The 15,927-nt window shown below is 41.3% G+C and overlaps 1 protein-coding gene across 1 annotated transcript in view; it reads left to right on the top strand.

Annotated features, from left to right (window-relative positions):
• The window catches only part of EVA1A (eva-1 homolog A, regulator of programmed cell death), a 211,065-nt gene that overhangs the window by 72,474 nt on the left and 122,664 nt on the right, over window positions 1-15,927 (top strand). Inside the window, exon 3 of the mRNA XM_074861440.1 lies at window positions 475-598. Within this exon, the coding sequence (XP_074717541.1) occupies window positions 475-598 (124 nt within the window). The remainder of the gene's footprint in view (window positions 1-474; window positions 599-15,927) is intronic.

Below are 15,927 nucleotides of genomic sequence, written 5' to 3'. Positions count from 1 at the left end.
TTATATAACTGAGACAAGAGCTCTCTTGAAAGCTGCGGTTGAAATTGTGCATCTCCAGAGAAATCCAAAACAGAATAGTGGTGGCAGAGTCTGGGTCTCTGCTTTTAACTCTCAAGGCTGATGCATGTCCTCAAAGCTGCTTTTCCTGGGACAGCGCTGCCTTATGCTATGATTAAATTGCATGCAAATCTTTCAAAATCTCTGTGACCATCCCAGTGTAAATCCCTCCTTTTGGATGCATGAAAGAGAAAGAAATCACACTGCTTCAAACAGTGCAAGATTTAGTCCTCTCCTAGTCCGTGGCTCCTGCGGTACCCACTGTGCTGAGCACCATTGTCTGCCTTGTCCTGGGGCTGGTTGAGGAGGCAAGGATGGCCTTAACATTCTCTAGCTTATCTCCGTTTGACGATCCCTTTGGTGGAGATACTGAAGTGCTTTTGTTTCTCTGTTTCTTGTGTGCATCCCTGGCTGCAGAAGATGCTGGATGAGTGTCAGGACAGGAGGAGCTGCCAGTTTCTCGTCAATAGCCGGCTGTTTGGTGCAGATCCATGCCCTGGAACTGGCAAGTACCTCATCGTGTGGTACAAGTGCAGACCAAGTAAGTATCTCACTATCAAATCTGTTTGCTCTGGTGACACCAAAGCATTTTACTATTTAATACTTGTCAGAGAGGCCTCCTAGGACATTTTGTTCCCTTCCACCTTTATTTCTGGTGTAACCCCCTAGGTGCAGAGCGTTTCCCCTCTTCCCCTCACTTGCTGTCTTGTTGAGATGCTGCTGCTCCAGCTCCTTCCTCCTTGCTGGCAGCCTGAGTTGCAGATTGTTTTTGCAGGTGCCAGCAAAAGCCTTTGCCAATGATGAGCTCACACTGTCGGCGGTGGGTGGGCTGCTCCTGCTCTCATCTGCAGCCACCCCCCTCCTGTCCCGGTGGGCTACTGGGACTTGTCCCCTCTCTGTCTGCCCCTCCAGAGGGAGTGGGAGCTCTTTATGTGGGCAAAGACTTCAGACCTGGGTGCCTAAGGCAGGCACTGAAGACGGTGGTGCAACTGGAAGCTCACCTGCCCACGCCATGCCATAAGCCAGCTTTTAATTGCTCCCAGATCAGGCTGGGAAACGTTAACCTGTGTTTTGCCTGATCTCATTAGCTGTGTTTAAATTAAATGGGGCTGATGTCTGGATACTGGGAGTGCTGCAGAGGAGTAAACCTGGTGTGGCTTTGGCCCAGAACAACCAACACCCTCTTGGCCAATTCCTGGCCCCACTGGGGATGTTAGCACAGCCTGGGCAATGTTCTCCATCAGTGCTTTGGAAGCAAACACAGAAGTTTGGAGATGGGTAGGGTTTGGTGGTGGCTAAACTGTGCCAGCTGATTTCAGCCAATGAACAGGACCTGACTATATTTGAACTAATAGTCTTGACATGGTATTTCAGACCAGCCTAATCCCAAGCTTTTTAGAAGACATAACTAGATGGTTCTAGCATCACATCAGCAAAATTTTGGGGGAAGAAATAAAAAAAACATTTGCACAGGGAAGAAAAACATATCTGATTTCAGAAAAGGTTTGAAACAAAAGCAGAAACATTCAGCCTCTGTCAGCAGCATAGAAGAAGACTTTTTGCCCCAGCACGTAGAGACCTGTGCTAATGAAGTGAAGGGATCTGGCAAGATCTGTGAGGAATTCAAATGAAAAGTAGGTAATGGAGCACCTGCATTTGTTGTGGGGTTTTTGCAAGTGATTGTAACATCCCTTGTTGGGTGAGAAACGTGTCTCCGAGAGAGGGGTGATTAGCAGGGTGTTCTGACAAGTCCTCCTGAACCTGCAGGTTTTGTATCAAAGCTTGCTTGAAAAATCTGACTATTGAGGCCTGTGCTGAACTTCTGAAGGTACTTCAGAATCCCATCTGTGCATAAATGTTTATGGCATTCTTTGCTAATTACAGATATGCTAGAAAAGAAGGAGTTTGCGTGTGTGCTGGGTAGGTGATTTTCCTGAAAGAGACCAGGGGAAGCAGCTTGAAAACATTTCCCCAAGACGTTTTTCAAGCAGTGCCAATTTTGCAGGGTGAAACAGGGTAATCTGACACAAATTATTGTTTCTTAGTCACTGGGCAAACTTTTAATCAGAACCCACTAGATTAATAAAAAGATTTGAAATATGTGAGGATTAGCTTTGCACAGAGATACCAGGACATGGTCAATCTTTCCTTGATGATTCAAAATGTTAATTTTTAGTCTCACAAACAGAATCTAGGGCTTATGTGACTCTTACAAGCCCTTCCACCTTTCTGTAAGAAGAAGGTTAATGAGGGGACTGAATGGATCCATAGAATGCAAAATACAGGACCATGAAAAATTTTGGTGGGCTTTTTGGGTTATTGAGTATTTGTGTATTGTTTATGAGCTGCAAATGAATATATGTTTAAGAGATGATCCCAAAAGCTGTGGTCCTGGGAAGTGTTGATCTGCTTCAGAAAGCCTGAGCACTCGTAATGTAATCAAAGGGCACCAGAGAGTCCTTGTCGAGAGCTTATAGCCTGGCATGTGGTTCAATCCATAACTTTATCAAAAGACAAATGCAATTTTTTGGGTTCTGTTCCTGAATTTGTCCTTCTTAACAGTAGACATGACAGAAGTACTTTAGTAAGGAGCTATTTAAGGTCTGAATCATCCTCTAGAGACATCTGTTTCTTTCCTTTGCTTATTGAGGGAGCCTGATGTGACCATGCTACTGAACTAGGTGCCTTGGTTAAGTGCCTACCTAGGTAGAATGAATGTGAGTTTTCCTGTGTACAGATATGAGAGGCGCTTTGGGAAGTGGTTTGCAGAGTTTAGACAGGACATCTTTAATATAAAATAAGGATGCCCCAGCCCACCCACTCTGAGTCATGCTGGAGCCTCAAAAGGCCCCTGAATAGAGGTAGTTATCTATAAAGAAAGATTTCCTTGAAAGAAATCAAAACTGAAGTTAATGGCATTTACTTGTACCTTTGCTGACGAATAACTAGATGGTGCAGTCATTCCCTCCAGCCACTGTCACTGCAGTTATGCCTCTCTGACATTACGTTGCATTTGAAATCTAGTGGTTTTGATGCTTGCTGGCTGTATGGGGTTCAGTCAGGTCAAGGGGCTATTTTGGTTTCTCATGGGCGGAATTTCAAGGTGATGGAGGACACTAAATCATGCTGAAACTGAAAGCCCCAGATTTTCCAACTGGTGGGGCTCCGCAGAGCAGGGCAATGTGGGGTGATCTCTACTGCACTAATCTCTCCGAGACTGACTTTGCTAGAAGCAGAAAAGACTTGTGCAGGGCTGTTGTGGTTCACCTCCTCTAGGAATTAAAAGAAATAGTTCAGAGAAGTGCGTTCTTAACTAGAAGCAGTGAGAAATTCAAGGGGTTGTGTGTTTTTGGCAAGTCTTGTGCTAATCATGGTCCCCTCTGATCCAGTGGATGGATCTGGGGTCTAGTGGACACTCATCTTGTGTGTACAGGACTCAGACATGTGCATGGGACTGCTTTTAACTGTCAGGTGCTTTGGCAGTCCTGAGTATTCTCTGTGCCTGTAAATAAATAGATACACTATATGTGTGTATACTTTTAATTTTAAGATACAGAATGTTTAAGGAGATCAGAAATAATCAATAAAATGTTCTATTCTGTCTCAGTTTGAGGCACGTGAGACTTATTTATTGCTGCTATGTGATTTGAGGGCCAAGGTTCATCAAAGTGTATAGAGGCTTAGCTTTTATTTTCTTTTCCCATAGCAGGTGGGCCTGAGTTTCTAATAGGCACCAACTTTTGGGAAGATGTTCAGAAGTACTGTACTGTGCTCAGCAGTGCACAGCTATGACTTATGCTTCTAAACTTGGAGGTGCCTCTGCAAATCATCCTGCTATCAACAGCCTCAATAGCGAGCCCCCGGAGGGTCGCTGCAGGTCAGGGTTGGGAAATGTTGCTGTAGCAGTGAAACCTGAAGTTGTTCTTTGCTAGTGTAGATGTAGTCTGGCATTTAGCACTGGCTGGGGATGGTTTCCATGAGAAGTCTGGATACAGCCAACGTGTTTTAGAGACTGAAAAAGTTGATGAGAATGGCTGTGGGCTGTCCCATGCCAACTGGGACATGTCTTATTGTCCCATGTCTCTGCCTCAGCACCAGAGAACTGGCACATTTAATTTATCAGGGCCAATATAGCCTGAGATCCACACCCAAAGCACACTGAAGCCTAGGATCAAGCCCTGAACACACAGACGACTTCAATCTCCGGGGTACCTTTCAGCATCATTAAAAAATTGCACGCAAATCCAATTATTTCTCAGGTAACATGCTGATTTGATTTAGACCCATTAAGTATTATTACCGGGTAGGCTGCAGGAACATATAATTAGAGGGAATTGACATACTATTTAATTGGTCTAACATGAATTCCCTCTAACTGAAATCTGAATTCACCAATATTATTCAAACAATTCAGTGTTTGTTCATCCCCCTGACTTCAGAGACAGAGAACCATGTAAGACCATGTGTTATTGTAAGCTAGGAAATATTTGCTCTGTGTGCCAGACTTTCCGGAGGGGCTGCATGGTATAATCCTGGCTGGGAACAGGATCTGTGGGGCTGCCCAAGTCACGCTGAAGAAATAACTTCACCTCTCAGCGCCCCAACAATACCATTGCAGCTGATTTTACTGGGGTTGGTCGCTGCTCTGGGCTATTGTACAAGCAGGGATTGATCTGCTCCTGCACAGCATCTGTTTGCCCAAGGTGGCTTCTTTGGTTGTTTGGTTATTTTTTTGACTTTGCTATTTCAAAAGTGCCAATGCTCCTGAACAAAATGGGGACATAAGTCCTTGCCTTTGTCTGCAAAGGAATTACTTAGGTTGAGATGTGTTGTCTGAACGGTCATTCACTGGCAGTGCTGTCGAGAAAAGAGAAGGCTCTCACCCTGCTTATGTGGCTTTCCCCGTGAGTCCCCCACTCAGTGCCTTTCTCTTGTCGCCTCCTCCTCTCCCATTGCCATGCTTCTCCTGGATTCACTGTCCCCTTCTCAGCTCTGAATAGCCTAAGCTGCAACCTCCTGTAAAGCTATAGTGATATTTTCCCTCTTTTCTATTGGGCAGTTGCTACTTTACCTTATGACTGCAGGGAGAATCTCTGTCCAGTTTTGGTTGTTTTTTTTTAAAATTATTATTATTTTTATTTCATTTCAAAATGTTGCGTGGAACAGCTGGATGTGATAATTGGAGGCTGGTGGGTGTGAAACCTCCCTGTATTAATCATCTCAGCCATATAATAAAGTGTAAATCCAAACTTTGCTGCTCTCTCTTCTATTGACAAACGTAAATCTAAAGTCTTTGAAGTTTTAGAAAGCCTGGATGTGACCTGGGCTCCAATTGCAGCTCAAATCCCACTGTAACAATACAAAAACATATTTGTGAAAGGCACATCAAGGCTCTGAGAAATGCATCTGGGAAGGAAACTTGTGTTTGTTGGCAAAGAGTGAAGTGCCAAAAGTTTGTGTGGGGTTACGAGGAGGAAGGGGGCTGGGGGACGTCACTTTGTTTTAGTTCAGAACCTGTAGCTTTGATTTATGGGAAAACTTTTGTGCTGAGAACCTACCTGGACACATGTTTTGAAGAGAGCAGGCAGTTATTCTCTCCACCATAGATTTAATTCTAATCTAAGAGGCCCAGTTAATTCTTGTGAAATGTCAGTGACTTTTTTTCAAACATGGGAATACCCATCCTGATGTCCTTGCCAAAACCTTACTCAGGTAACTTTATTTTTCTTAACAGTCCTAGGCAATTTCAATTAGAAAGCCACTGAATTTTAAAATCAGTTAGGAATTAATTCCCATTAGATCATCCTCTGATAAAAACATCAGCTTCAAATTTGCTCTCTCTATCATATAGTGATGGAGCTGCCATGCTGTGTCCCAGGAGTGTCTGCCTTTTGGTGAGGATGTGTGATTTTTTTTCTTTGCCAGCGGTACTTCAAAACCTGTACAAACAGCAGAATAGGGTTACTTGTGGCTGAGCTTTTCCAGCTATCAAAGAACTGCAAAGAGTTATCCTCTGTGTTGGTGGTTCCCAGTTGCTGGTGAATGTGAAGCTGTCATGTCTCTTGGGGAATTGGTCAGATTTGTTTATCAGATTTCAGTTGGATTGGCTGTAAAGTATGGAAAGGACATTTTGGAAGGGCTTGCAGTGAATGCATCTTGTTCATCTTCTAATTTCTCTACAAACCATTCTTTTGATATTGAACCTAGTGTGGTCTTTGCCATTGGCTTTGCTGAGAATTGCACCTTTTCTGTTAAATTCAGTGAACATGGCGTGAAAAGCCTGGTCTCATCACACACCCTCAAAGCTTTCACTCGCTAGGCAGAATTTGCAAAATGCAGTGAGCAGGAGCAGAGGACTGGAAAGAACAGGGTTTTTGTAGAAATTTCAGATGAGAGCAAAGAGGGACCTAAATGTATTCCTGGTCCCTTTAACACTAGTGATTAATTTTAGTGCTGGGATAGATTGGTAATTCAGTAGTTATCAACCCTTTCAGAAAAGCATTAATCTCCTTTGTAAGACAGGTTTATTGGTGGCAGGAGAAGTTCACTGTATTGTTTGCTGCATTGCTTTTTGGTGGACCAGGCTTTCCAAAGCAGCGCAATGGAGTGAGGGCTGTTTAATGGGCACATCCCTGTGGCCCAGCCACCAAGGCAACAGAATAAGCCTTTTACCTCCTGCATTCATCAGCTTGCTCTTGCTTATCTGTATTATTTCAAAACTCTTAAAGTGGTGCAGGGAGTGGAAATTTATAAGGGCAATAAAACCTCAGGCAGCAAACGCTGTGATGATGAAAAGGTGTAAATAAAGGAATGTTATAAATAACAGAGGACAGATCCATCAGCCTACAATCAGGGTCAGAGAAACTTTAATGCTAACAATTAATATTGTTTTAAGCTGTTGATGCGTAGAGATTTTCAGGTGCTGTCAAATAGCCCTATCTCTGTAGCACACTAATCACTTGACTGTCAGAAGCGGGATTAAGAGGAATGCATGATTTCATTGTCAGCGAACGCAGAGGTTATTGTCAGTCCCTGCCCCACAGAGAAGGAAACTGCTGCTGACCTGGGAGTGTTTAAAAAAAAAAAAAAAAAAAAAAATCCCAGTTTTCTTTCAAACCTTGTGAGTCAGCCCTAACTGAGATAATAAGGTGCCAGTGAAGACCAGGATGCTTCCTGCTAATGTAGGTGGAAAGATTCCCTGTGCTGGATTAGGTCTCCAGTATCTAGAAGTGAACCACTAAAAAAGACAAATTCTGAAATGTCTAAGTTGTATAAATCATAGAGCTGTAAATTTTAGAGATCCCCTTTGCCCATTGAAATTTAAATTTTTTGTGAGGTCCTAAGAAGAAACCAAAGGTAAAAAACCTCTTTTAAACCCTGAATTTTTACTGAAGGCATACACCACAGTCTGTCTATGATGGAGCAAGTGAGTCAATAGCATTGCCAGAAGGAACTGGGAGCCTTTGCCCTCACGTACTTCGGGAGAATCAGCCCATCCTTAGGCATTGTGGGCACCTGCGATATTTTTCTGTGCTGATGGTGGAGGGTCCGTGGTGGGTGGTGCTTCAGGTGTCATGAATGGCTTTGGTTGCTTGCCAGAGTAAAAATGATCTGGAAGCTTTCTCCCCAGAAGAGCAAGGGGGTGTCCTTGGGGCAATTAAGCAGAATATACACAAGGAAACCGAGTTTTAAAAAATGAAACCCATAAATCTAAATCTCAACACGGTCCTACTGTGGTAGAGGTTTGCAAGCTCTGAATGACAGATTTCAAGATTTTCTGGCATATTGGTGAAGAACTGTGAGAAGAAAAGCCTGTACCAGAAACAATATACTTATAAACCAAATTGAGATGCTACAAAGGCTTACTTTTGTGAAAGTTTGGATCTGTTATATTGAATCCACAGTTTTAACAATGCATGCCTCACAGAACAGGGAAGTAAATTCATACAGTACTTCTGCAGGAGGTCCTGTATATGGATTTATTCAAGACAGAAAATATAGATCAATTGCTCTCCTCAAATAAATGTCTCTTGGAAAAAAAGCAGAGAAGACTATCTTCTGTGGATTTCTTCAATATTTTTTCAATATCAGTCCTACATTTGGTTTCAAATTAATTATACATTTTTAAAACAGGTATCTCCTGATATTTTCAGCTTTTCATCATACTAATGCTGCATCAAGCTTTTCTTGGTTACACACTTATTTTTCTGACTACTTAAAAGGCACTGAAAGTTGTCACCTAATCATGTCTCTGGGGACTGGGACTTGTAAAGCATCTGTGATGAATTTGGGAGATTTGGTAACTGTATTTCTCCCAGCTACATTTTTTCTTCTCAGGCAAAACCATTGAGGGAATACTGTGTGTTTAATTATTTAGGACAGTAGTGAACTAGCTTTTAATCTAGTAGGCCTCATTTTCCTGTGTTTTATGCTCTAAAGCAACCCCATGGATTATATGTAAAAATATCAATCAGGTATCCTTTTAATGTTCCTGTGTCAGAATTATAATCACCATTATTTTAACGTTTGGAGAAGACTCTTTTAATGATATAAAATTAAATTCTCCCTTTCAGCTATTTTAATAATAACTCTAAGCAGCATTACACCATCACTGGAAGACAACAGAGGTGCCATGAACAGTCTTTTTCCTTATATATTCAAGTAATTTTTTCCTTAGTGCATCCCTCCCATCTTTTCATTGCAGTAACACAGGTTTTTACCATGTTTCCTATGTTGCCTCCTATGGTGTAGCTATCCCAGGTTTATATCCATGCTAACTGGCCAGGTATTACACCCATGCTGGCTGGCTGGTGGGACAGCGCAACAATTACAACCAGCTTTGGCACTGATTTGGCTCTCTTCTGTAACTGGCTATCAGTTCTTAAAAAATGTATAGGGACTTAACTACATTTGTCATCTCAACGTTTCTGACAAATTTCACTGAAAGTTAGTCAACAGCTTCTCAGGTCCTTGGAAGGAGGAGCAATAAATGTGAGGCAGAGGCTCATGCAGCAGAACCCCAGTAAGTCACAGCTGCTTCAGAAAATCAGCCCAAATTTAATGGAAGAAGTAGGATGAGAATTAAATTTGTCCTGGGCTCCCAGTGTTTTGTTTAACTCTCATCTCACAGTCTAGCATATATATTTTGATATTGTTCCTTTTTTTCTGCTTAGATAACAATATACCTATGTTTGTTCATCAGAAAAGTGCAACTAGGTGCATCTGAACTCTACTTTGGAAATGAAATGTAGCAGTTAATTTGCAGCACTGCCAGCCTTTTCACAACAGAATATAAAAATACAACTACTTCAGACTAATGAAAGTGACAGTGGGGAAAGGCGCCTTTTAAACATTGCAAATTGGATGGGTGCGTCAGGAGCGTAATTTTAAAGGAATCTGACAAGGTCGTTTGTAAGGAGCAGTCTTCTTACTTGTCGAAATGGTTTCAGACCTCCAAAACTTGGCACTTTTGAGTTTTCAGGGTACTTCTGAGGCTGGCAAACTGCCTATTTGATATAACACTGGATTGTCATCAGAGCTGTATCTTTCAGAGATTCAGATTAGTTTCTGCAGAAGTAAGCAGTGCACTCCATGCCATTGAGGGTAGGAAACTTCAATTTCTAAGTCAAATTACAGCATCTTCACAAAAAGTTTCTCAAGGGAAAATTGAACTGAAGTAATGTTAAAAGGTATTTCTGTGCGAACATATAAATTTGTGACATTCTCCCTTTTTTATGCTCCAAATTAAAGGGGAAAATCCTTTTCAGATCCTGGCTGTTGAAATGAGGGAATGACCAGGTAGCCCACAGTTTAAGTGCTCGTGCATCCAATCCTGCCTAAGGGAATGCTGACTCGATATGGATTTATTCAAATCCTGATCTGAATGGAAAGTTATTAGTAGCAGGTTCACATGGATGAGGAGGAAACTGTGGGACTCAGGATATGAGGTGCATGTCATATGTGAGAGGAAATTGGAATAAAATAAAAAGCAAGGATCCATAGCAATGTGCACTGGTCTAAAGAGGAGGCATTTGCCACTGTGAGGAATTTCTGATCTATGTTGACTTATTCGCATTTGGGGACTTGGAGGCCAGAATCTGCTTATATCTTCTAAAGTGTAAAAGAGGACACAAAACTCAAATAACATATGCATTCTTAAAATGAAAAGTAACTAAATATACAAACACGGGAATAGGAGTGTGGGGAAAAGGTTTGACGTGGAGGACTGACTGGAAATTATCCTTTTAGTACAGTTACCTTCTTCACAGAGGAGTGTAGGAGTCAGCGAAAACTCTTCAAGGCACCTCTGCTCTGTCTGCTTTGAGATGTACTTCTTTATTTTAATTTTGGGAGGATGGACTTAGACCTACATGCACTCGAAAAAAAAAAAAATCATCTCTGTTCTTACAGAAGGACCTGGAATTAGCTGATTATGGGGGAAAAATAAAAATATATAAAAATGAGGGTCACAGGTTACAAGGATGGGTACTGGATGGATATCTCCAGGATAAGATGTTCATGGGCAGTCTTGTTACACAGGCACTCTTGTTCAAGGATGTTTCTTAGAAGTGTCTGTCCTAGTGTTTCATAGGTCTTGGAGACTCACCTTCCTAGTTCCCCCGGAAGAGACATAACAGGTACTCACTATACTCATCTCTCACAGGATTACTGGAACAGGTTGCTCAAGCACGCTGTGGAGTCTCAATCCTTAAAGCTGTTAAAAATTTGAATGGACACAGCCCTCAGCAAACTGCTGCTCTTGTTGACTCTGCTATGAACATGGGTGTCGGCCTAGACAGTCTCCAGAGGTGCCCTCTGTCCACTGTGACTGTGAATTATGGTCTGGAGTGACTACATCCATAGTAAAGAGTTTGTATTTCCATGATTAACCTTTATTTTGGCTTTTCTCTTTAGCCTGACACAAAAAGTTACTATATGTGGTGACTTTTGCAATGTAAGCATTCTGCCTAGACATGCACTGAAATGAGCAAAATCTCACCACGTGTGAGATCATCATCTTTATTATTTGATCGTGACTTCCAGTGTCCATAAAGGTTTGTTGAATTTTAACTTGTGACCAAGAGGTTGCATATTCCACTTGTGCCATCTGGCCCGCTGTGTATCTCAGCTGTCAGCCTTGCAGCCAATCCATAGCTGATAGGTGCAGTAAGAGATGTATGTAGGAAGAGTGACATGGAGCATTGGAGATGTATCTGTCATGAACACGGTTCTTCTGGGGAGAGTGGCTGAGTAAGAAAGGGAGTTGTCCCTATGCCCTTTTCACAGACTAACACTAACCACCACCCAATAGTTAAACACATTCATTTATCAGTTAAACAAAAATAGGTGTTGGTGGAATGGCTGCTTATAATGAAGAGTTATGAATTTCAAGGCAAGACATGTTCTTTGTTTTGGGTGATATGTAGTGGAACAGCTGACAAAGCTGGGATGAAGGTGAGCAAGGTAAAAATTGAGCTAAGGAGAAGTTATTTGCTAATATGGAGTGCAGTTTGGTTCTGAAGTGGCCATCTTGGGTGCAGTCTCATTAATTTAACAGTTATAAACAAGATAAGATAGCCTTCTATGGCAAACCCATCTGTTTCCTACAAAATCTCTTTGCTCAGATCCCTGATTCTAAGATTTAAATCCTTTAGGATTTTACGAGGAAGACTGATTTCTCTTTACATGTATTTCCATCTCTTTGACCTGGGAAATAGAGTCAACTATTATGCACTGATTATGTGAAACATGCATATTTTAATTAGCAAAATGTCATGATTTTTCCACAAGTTCTGTTGAAAAATATAAATTTAGGCAAGGTAGATCTCTGGCATTAATGCATTCCATCACTTTGTTAGATACAAAATCTTTTTAGGAGCTTTTATCTCTAAGGTGTTGCAGAGATTGAGCCAATTGACATTTAGTTTTGAGCTTTCCAATCATGATCATTCAGAAAATTGTTGAGGACCATCGGTGAAAATGTTCCTAAGACACTGAGTAATGTATTTACTACTGGTTAATACTTTAATATTCTTGTGCACATCCTGCAGTTACAAAGGGTCTTCTTGTTCACTTTACTGTTTGAGAGCGCCAATTTTTCCACTAGAAACATTTATAATTGTTTTCCCTTAATTGTTCTAGCTATATTATAATCATGTCATATAATCACCTTTAAAAATGTGTCTAGAAAAGCCTGCAGCTGTTCCCTCCTTGGTTTCTCTCTACTGAGTTATATTTAAGCCAGTGTCTCTGAAAACAGGCAGTAATAAAAGGGATATTATCCTTAGCAAATATCTTAATCATGGTAAATCTCTGTTGCCCTACAAATGACTGCATGGGGGATTAGACTTGAGTAAGCCATTTGCTGAATATCACTGCCACCTTTTCTAGGCCATTTAAGCATGTTTAATTTTTCAGGGTGAAACATGAAACCCACTAATACAAATGTTTGCATTTGGACTGAATTATATCCAGACTGTAACAGTTATAGCAAGCTTAGGACCAGATTGTGACTGATCTGTAGGAGGCCAGTTCTTCTTGGGAGAGTGAGAGAGAAAAATGCAGATTTGTTCCCAGTCCCAGCTCTCTTATATCACTTACGCTGCCTGGGTTCTTTTCAATATTTATGTAAGGCTATTATGGGTTGAAGTACTGGTAAATATATGGATGATGCTTAGCTCTGTATTTTTTTTTTTACATCAATCACAGTCCTTACCATCATCCAATGCCTGGGAGCCATCAGTGTCTGGATGAAAGACAGCTGGCTTTGGTTCATCCTGGCTAAGATGGAGGTGGCAATGCTATGAAGCAGAAAATACTTTCAGGGACTTGTGTCCTCTGTAACATCACTTTCTATCTGTTTGTTTATCCAGATTGCTATCAGGTTGGCCAGAAACACTGAGAGTATCTGTTCTCCAGTGATCAAGCTTAAGGGAACCTTTTGGGAGTCTGAAATGCAACTGCATATTTAATTCTTTCTTTTTCTTTTTTTCTTCTTTTTAAAAAAGCAGTGTCTTCTCTTTGTGCCAGCCCAGGGGACTGCAGCCCTAACCAGTCTGGACTCAGCCAGAGCCTTTGGATCTGGCAGCTCCAATAGCTGCTTCCTAGGGCAGAATTTAGTGACCATGAGGTGGCATCTGTTTCAGGTGGCACAGCCCTCTGACTCCACGCTGGAGTGTGCCAGGAGCACATCACCCATAAACTGCACTGGTTCCCAAGGAGTGTGCACTCAGATTCACCTCCCTGGTCTAATATCTCAAGCCATCCATCAGACAACTTCCCCCATAAGCCCTGAACACAACTTCCCAGAATGGTTACAAGGGTAAGAACTGTGAATGTGAGGCAGAGTTTTGTGGTTGACTGTCTCATGACTGCTGGACTGACTTTCATCAGACATGTGAACGTCTGTACATCCCAGTGTCTTTTGGGCTAAATGTAATACTCATTGTGTTTAAATCCCAGGCAAGATTCCAAATGACAAGCCCTGACTTTGAATGGTCAACAGAATTTAATAAATATTCTAAGGACCTTAAATGGGTCCACGGGACATGTGGTTAAGCAGTCAGTTATACTTGTTTATTAGGACATGTGGCTAATAATAACCAAATAACAAGAGGAAATTGAGTTAGTGCTTTGTAAGAAATAAGACCTTCACAGAGGACCCTGGCACTCACTCATTAGAGACTTCAAAATTGATCTTTTTCTAAAGTTAATTAACTGTTTCATATTTCAACCACTTCAGCCAGTCAGAAGTACTTTCCCTTTCCATGATATTGGTTTAACATTAACTATGTATAGCTTGTCCTGTTGCAGAGTTTTGTGCCTTTGTGCTTTTAGCTTCAATCCATTTATTTTTTTCTAAGGAGAAAAAAGTCTATTCAGTCTATAAAGTTCTATTATACTCTGTTAAATTTTATACTGTATAGCCAGGTTAAAGCTTTGATCCCATTTCCCTCACAGAAGAAACAAAAATCCTAGGGGAGACAATTATAGGTGAAGATGATACCCCTTAGTATGTTCAGTGTATAGATGCCTTCATGGTGATTGTGGATGAAATACCCATATAGATAAAATGATGATTGATTCTTCACAGCTGTATGAGGTTTCTCTCTCCCTACATACTCTGATGTTGAAAAGAGCTTCTATTCCTGATTCCTGTCACTGTTTTACACACTCAGCTGGTCATGGGTTTATCCCTGTAGGCATTGCTGAAGGATGTGTGCTCTTCACACAGATTCTCTCATGAATGAGTTAGGTCTTAATTCTGTCTTCACCTACAGGGGAGGATGGAAAACACTTTCCCATTCAATAAATGTTTTAGAGGTTTAAAAATTTCCCTGCAGTGGGATAAAAACTAGGATCTTTCAGAGATTTTTGTAAAAAGGCTGCAGAGTGAGAAGGAAGATTACATACTGGAATAGTGTCTAAGGTTAAGATTCTCACCCAGATTGTGAGGGTTTGGACCAGGGTTTTCACATTTCAAGTGGGTGCTCTGATCACCAGGTAATAGAGTATTTTGAAGGGGCTACTTTTTGGCTTCAAGTAGGAATTTCCAAATTGAGTGTGAGGAGTTGTTTGTTCTCAGACATTTCTTTTAAATCAGCACATGCCTGTTTTGGTATAATACTGGATTTTCTCCATGCAGTTTCTTCTGAAAAAACGTAATTTAATGTAGAAATTAACCCTGCTTTGAGCACAGGTTAAACCAGATGGCCTCCTGAGGAGTCTTCCAACATAAATTCCTCTATGATTCATGTTTGGTGGAAAATTCCTCTCCATCTCCAATAAGGAAAAATTATTCCTGAGCCGATAGTTACGATACAGTCAAAAGTGTTACATTAAGTGCTAGCTGCCATGGTGTAAAGGCTGAAGTATTAAACTATAAAGTAATTATTAGCTGGTATTCTCAGTTACTGAGTAGTTTGATGCATATATGGACTTTGCATAAGTTCTTACACATATGTGTGTGTGTGATATTAGACAACTGGTGACAGGGAGAGACAAAAGTCACGTCTATGATAGTAAATGATACAGGGCCATGGGAACCCCAGGCACTGGCTGATGATTATCTACACTGTTCGGTTGTTAGTGTGCTCTGTGACACAATGTTGACCTGGTACAACTAGGAGCATTTCAGATGAAATGACTGATCATGCTTGGAAAGTTACTACAGGTCAGGGACCCTTCCCATTAAGCAATTTAGATGTTGTTGTGGATACATTTCTAATAGTAAATAACATAATCAAGTGGAAGGTCACTCTACAGAGGCTGGGGAGGTTGAGGTTATATTCCTGGCTGTGCCCTGGGTTGGCTGGGGTGACTCTAGACACACCACTTCAGTTTTCTTAGTCTCTTTCTTTCACACTTGTAGATGTCTAGCTGTAGAGACTCAGCTCTTCAAAATAGTGTTTGTCTTCTGCAGTGCGTTGCCAGACATACATGGGGAGGGCCTGTTCTAGGTTGGGACCTCTAGAGGTTCCCATAATACAAATAATAATAGTAAAGAGGAGGGATTGACATGTGATTTCTTATGAAATAATTGCCCAGTCTCCTTGAGAGATGTAAACTGGGTGACTGTTCAGTGTGCAGCAGCCTTACAAAGGCAAGAGTGTACTTTGCATGCTTGGGCTGACCATTTCAAGAAGAATTTGAGGAGCAGCTTTGCATATCTGTATTTGCAATAGGGAAGAGCAGCTGCCATTGTTAACAAATTTAGTATAGCTCCTACTGAGTCTACCAAGGGAGAGCTGCTGGGAAAAAAAAGCTATTGAGCATAATTATGTTTGCATTTGAGCTGCTGTGATGTAGAATAAATGCTTGGCACATAAAGGGCTGATCTGTGGATGAGAAAGGTGCCTAAAGATGGGCTTT

This window comes from Strix uralensis, chromosome 3 (assembly GCF_047716275.1).
Source record: "Strix uralensis isolate ZFMK-TIS-50842 chromosome 3, bStrUra1, whole genome shotgun sequence".
NCBI classification, from domain to species: Eukaryota; Metazoa; Chordata; class Aves; order Strigiformes; family Strigidae; genus Strix; species Strix uralensis.
The sequence above is the reverse complement of the archived record's forward strand: the minus strand, read 5'-3'. Positions and strand labels throughout refer to the sequence as shown.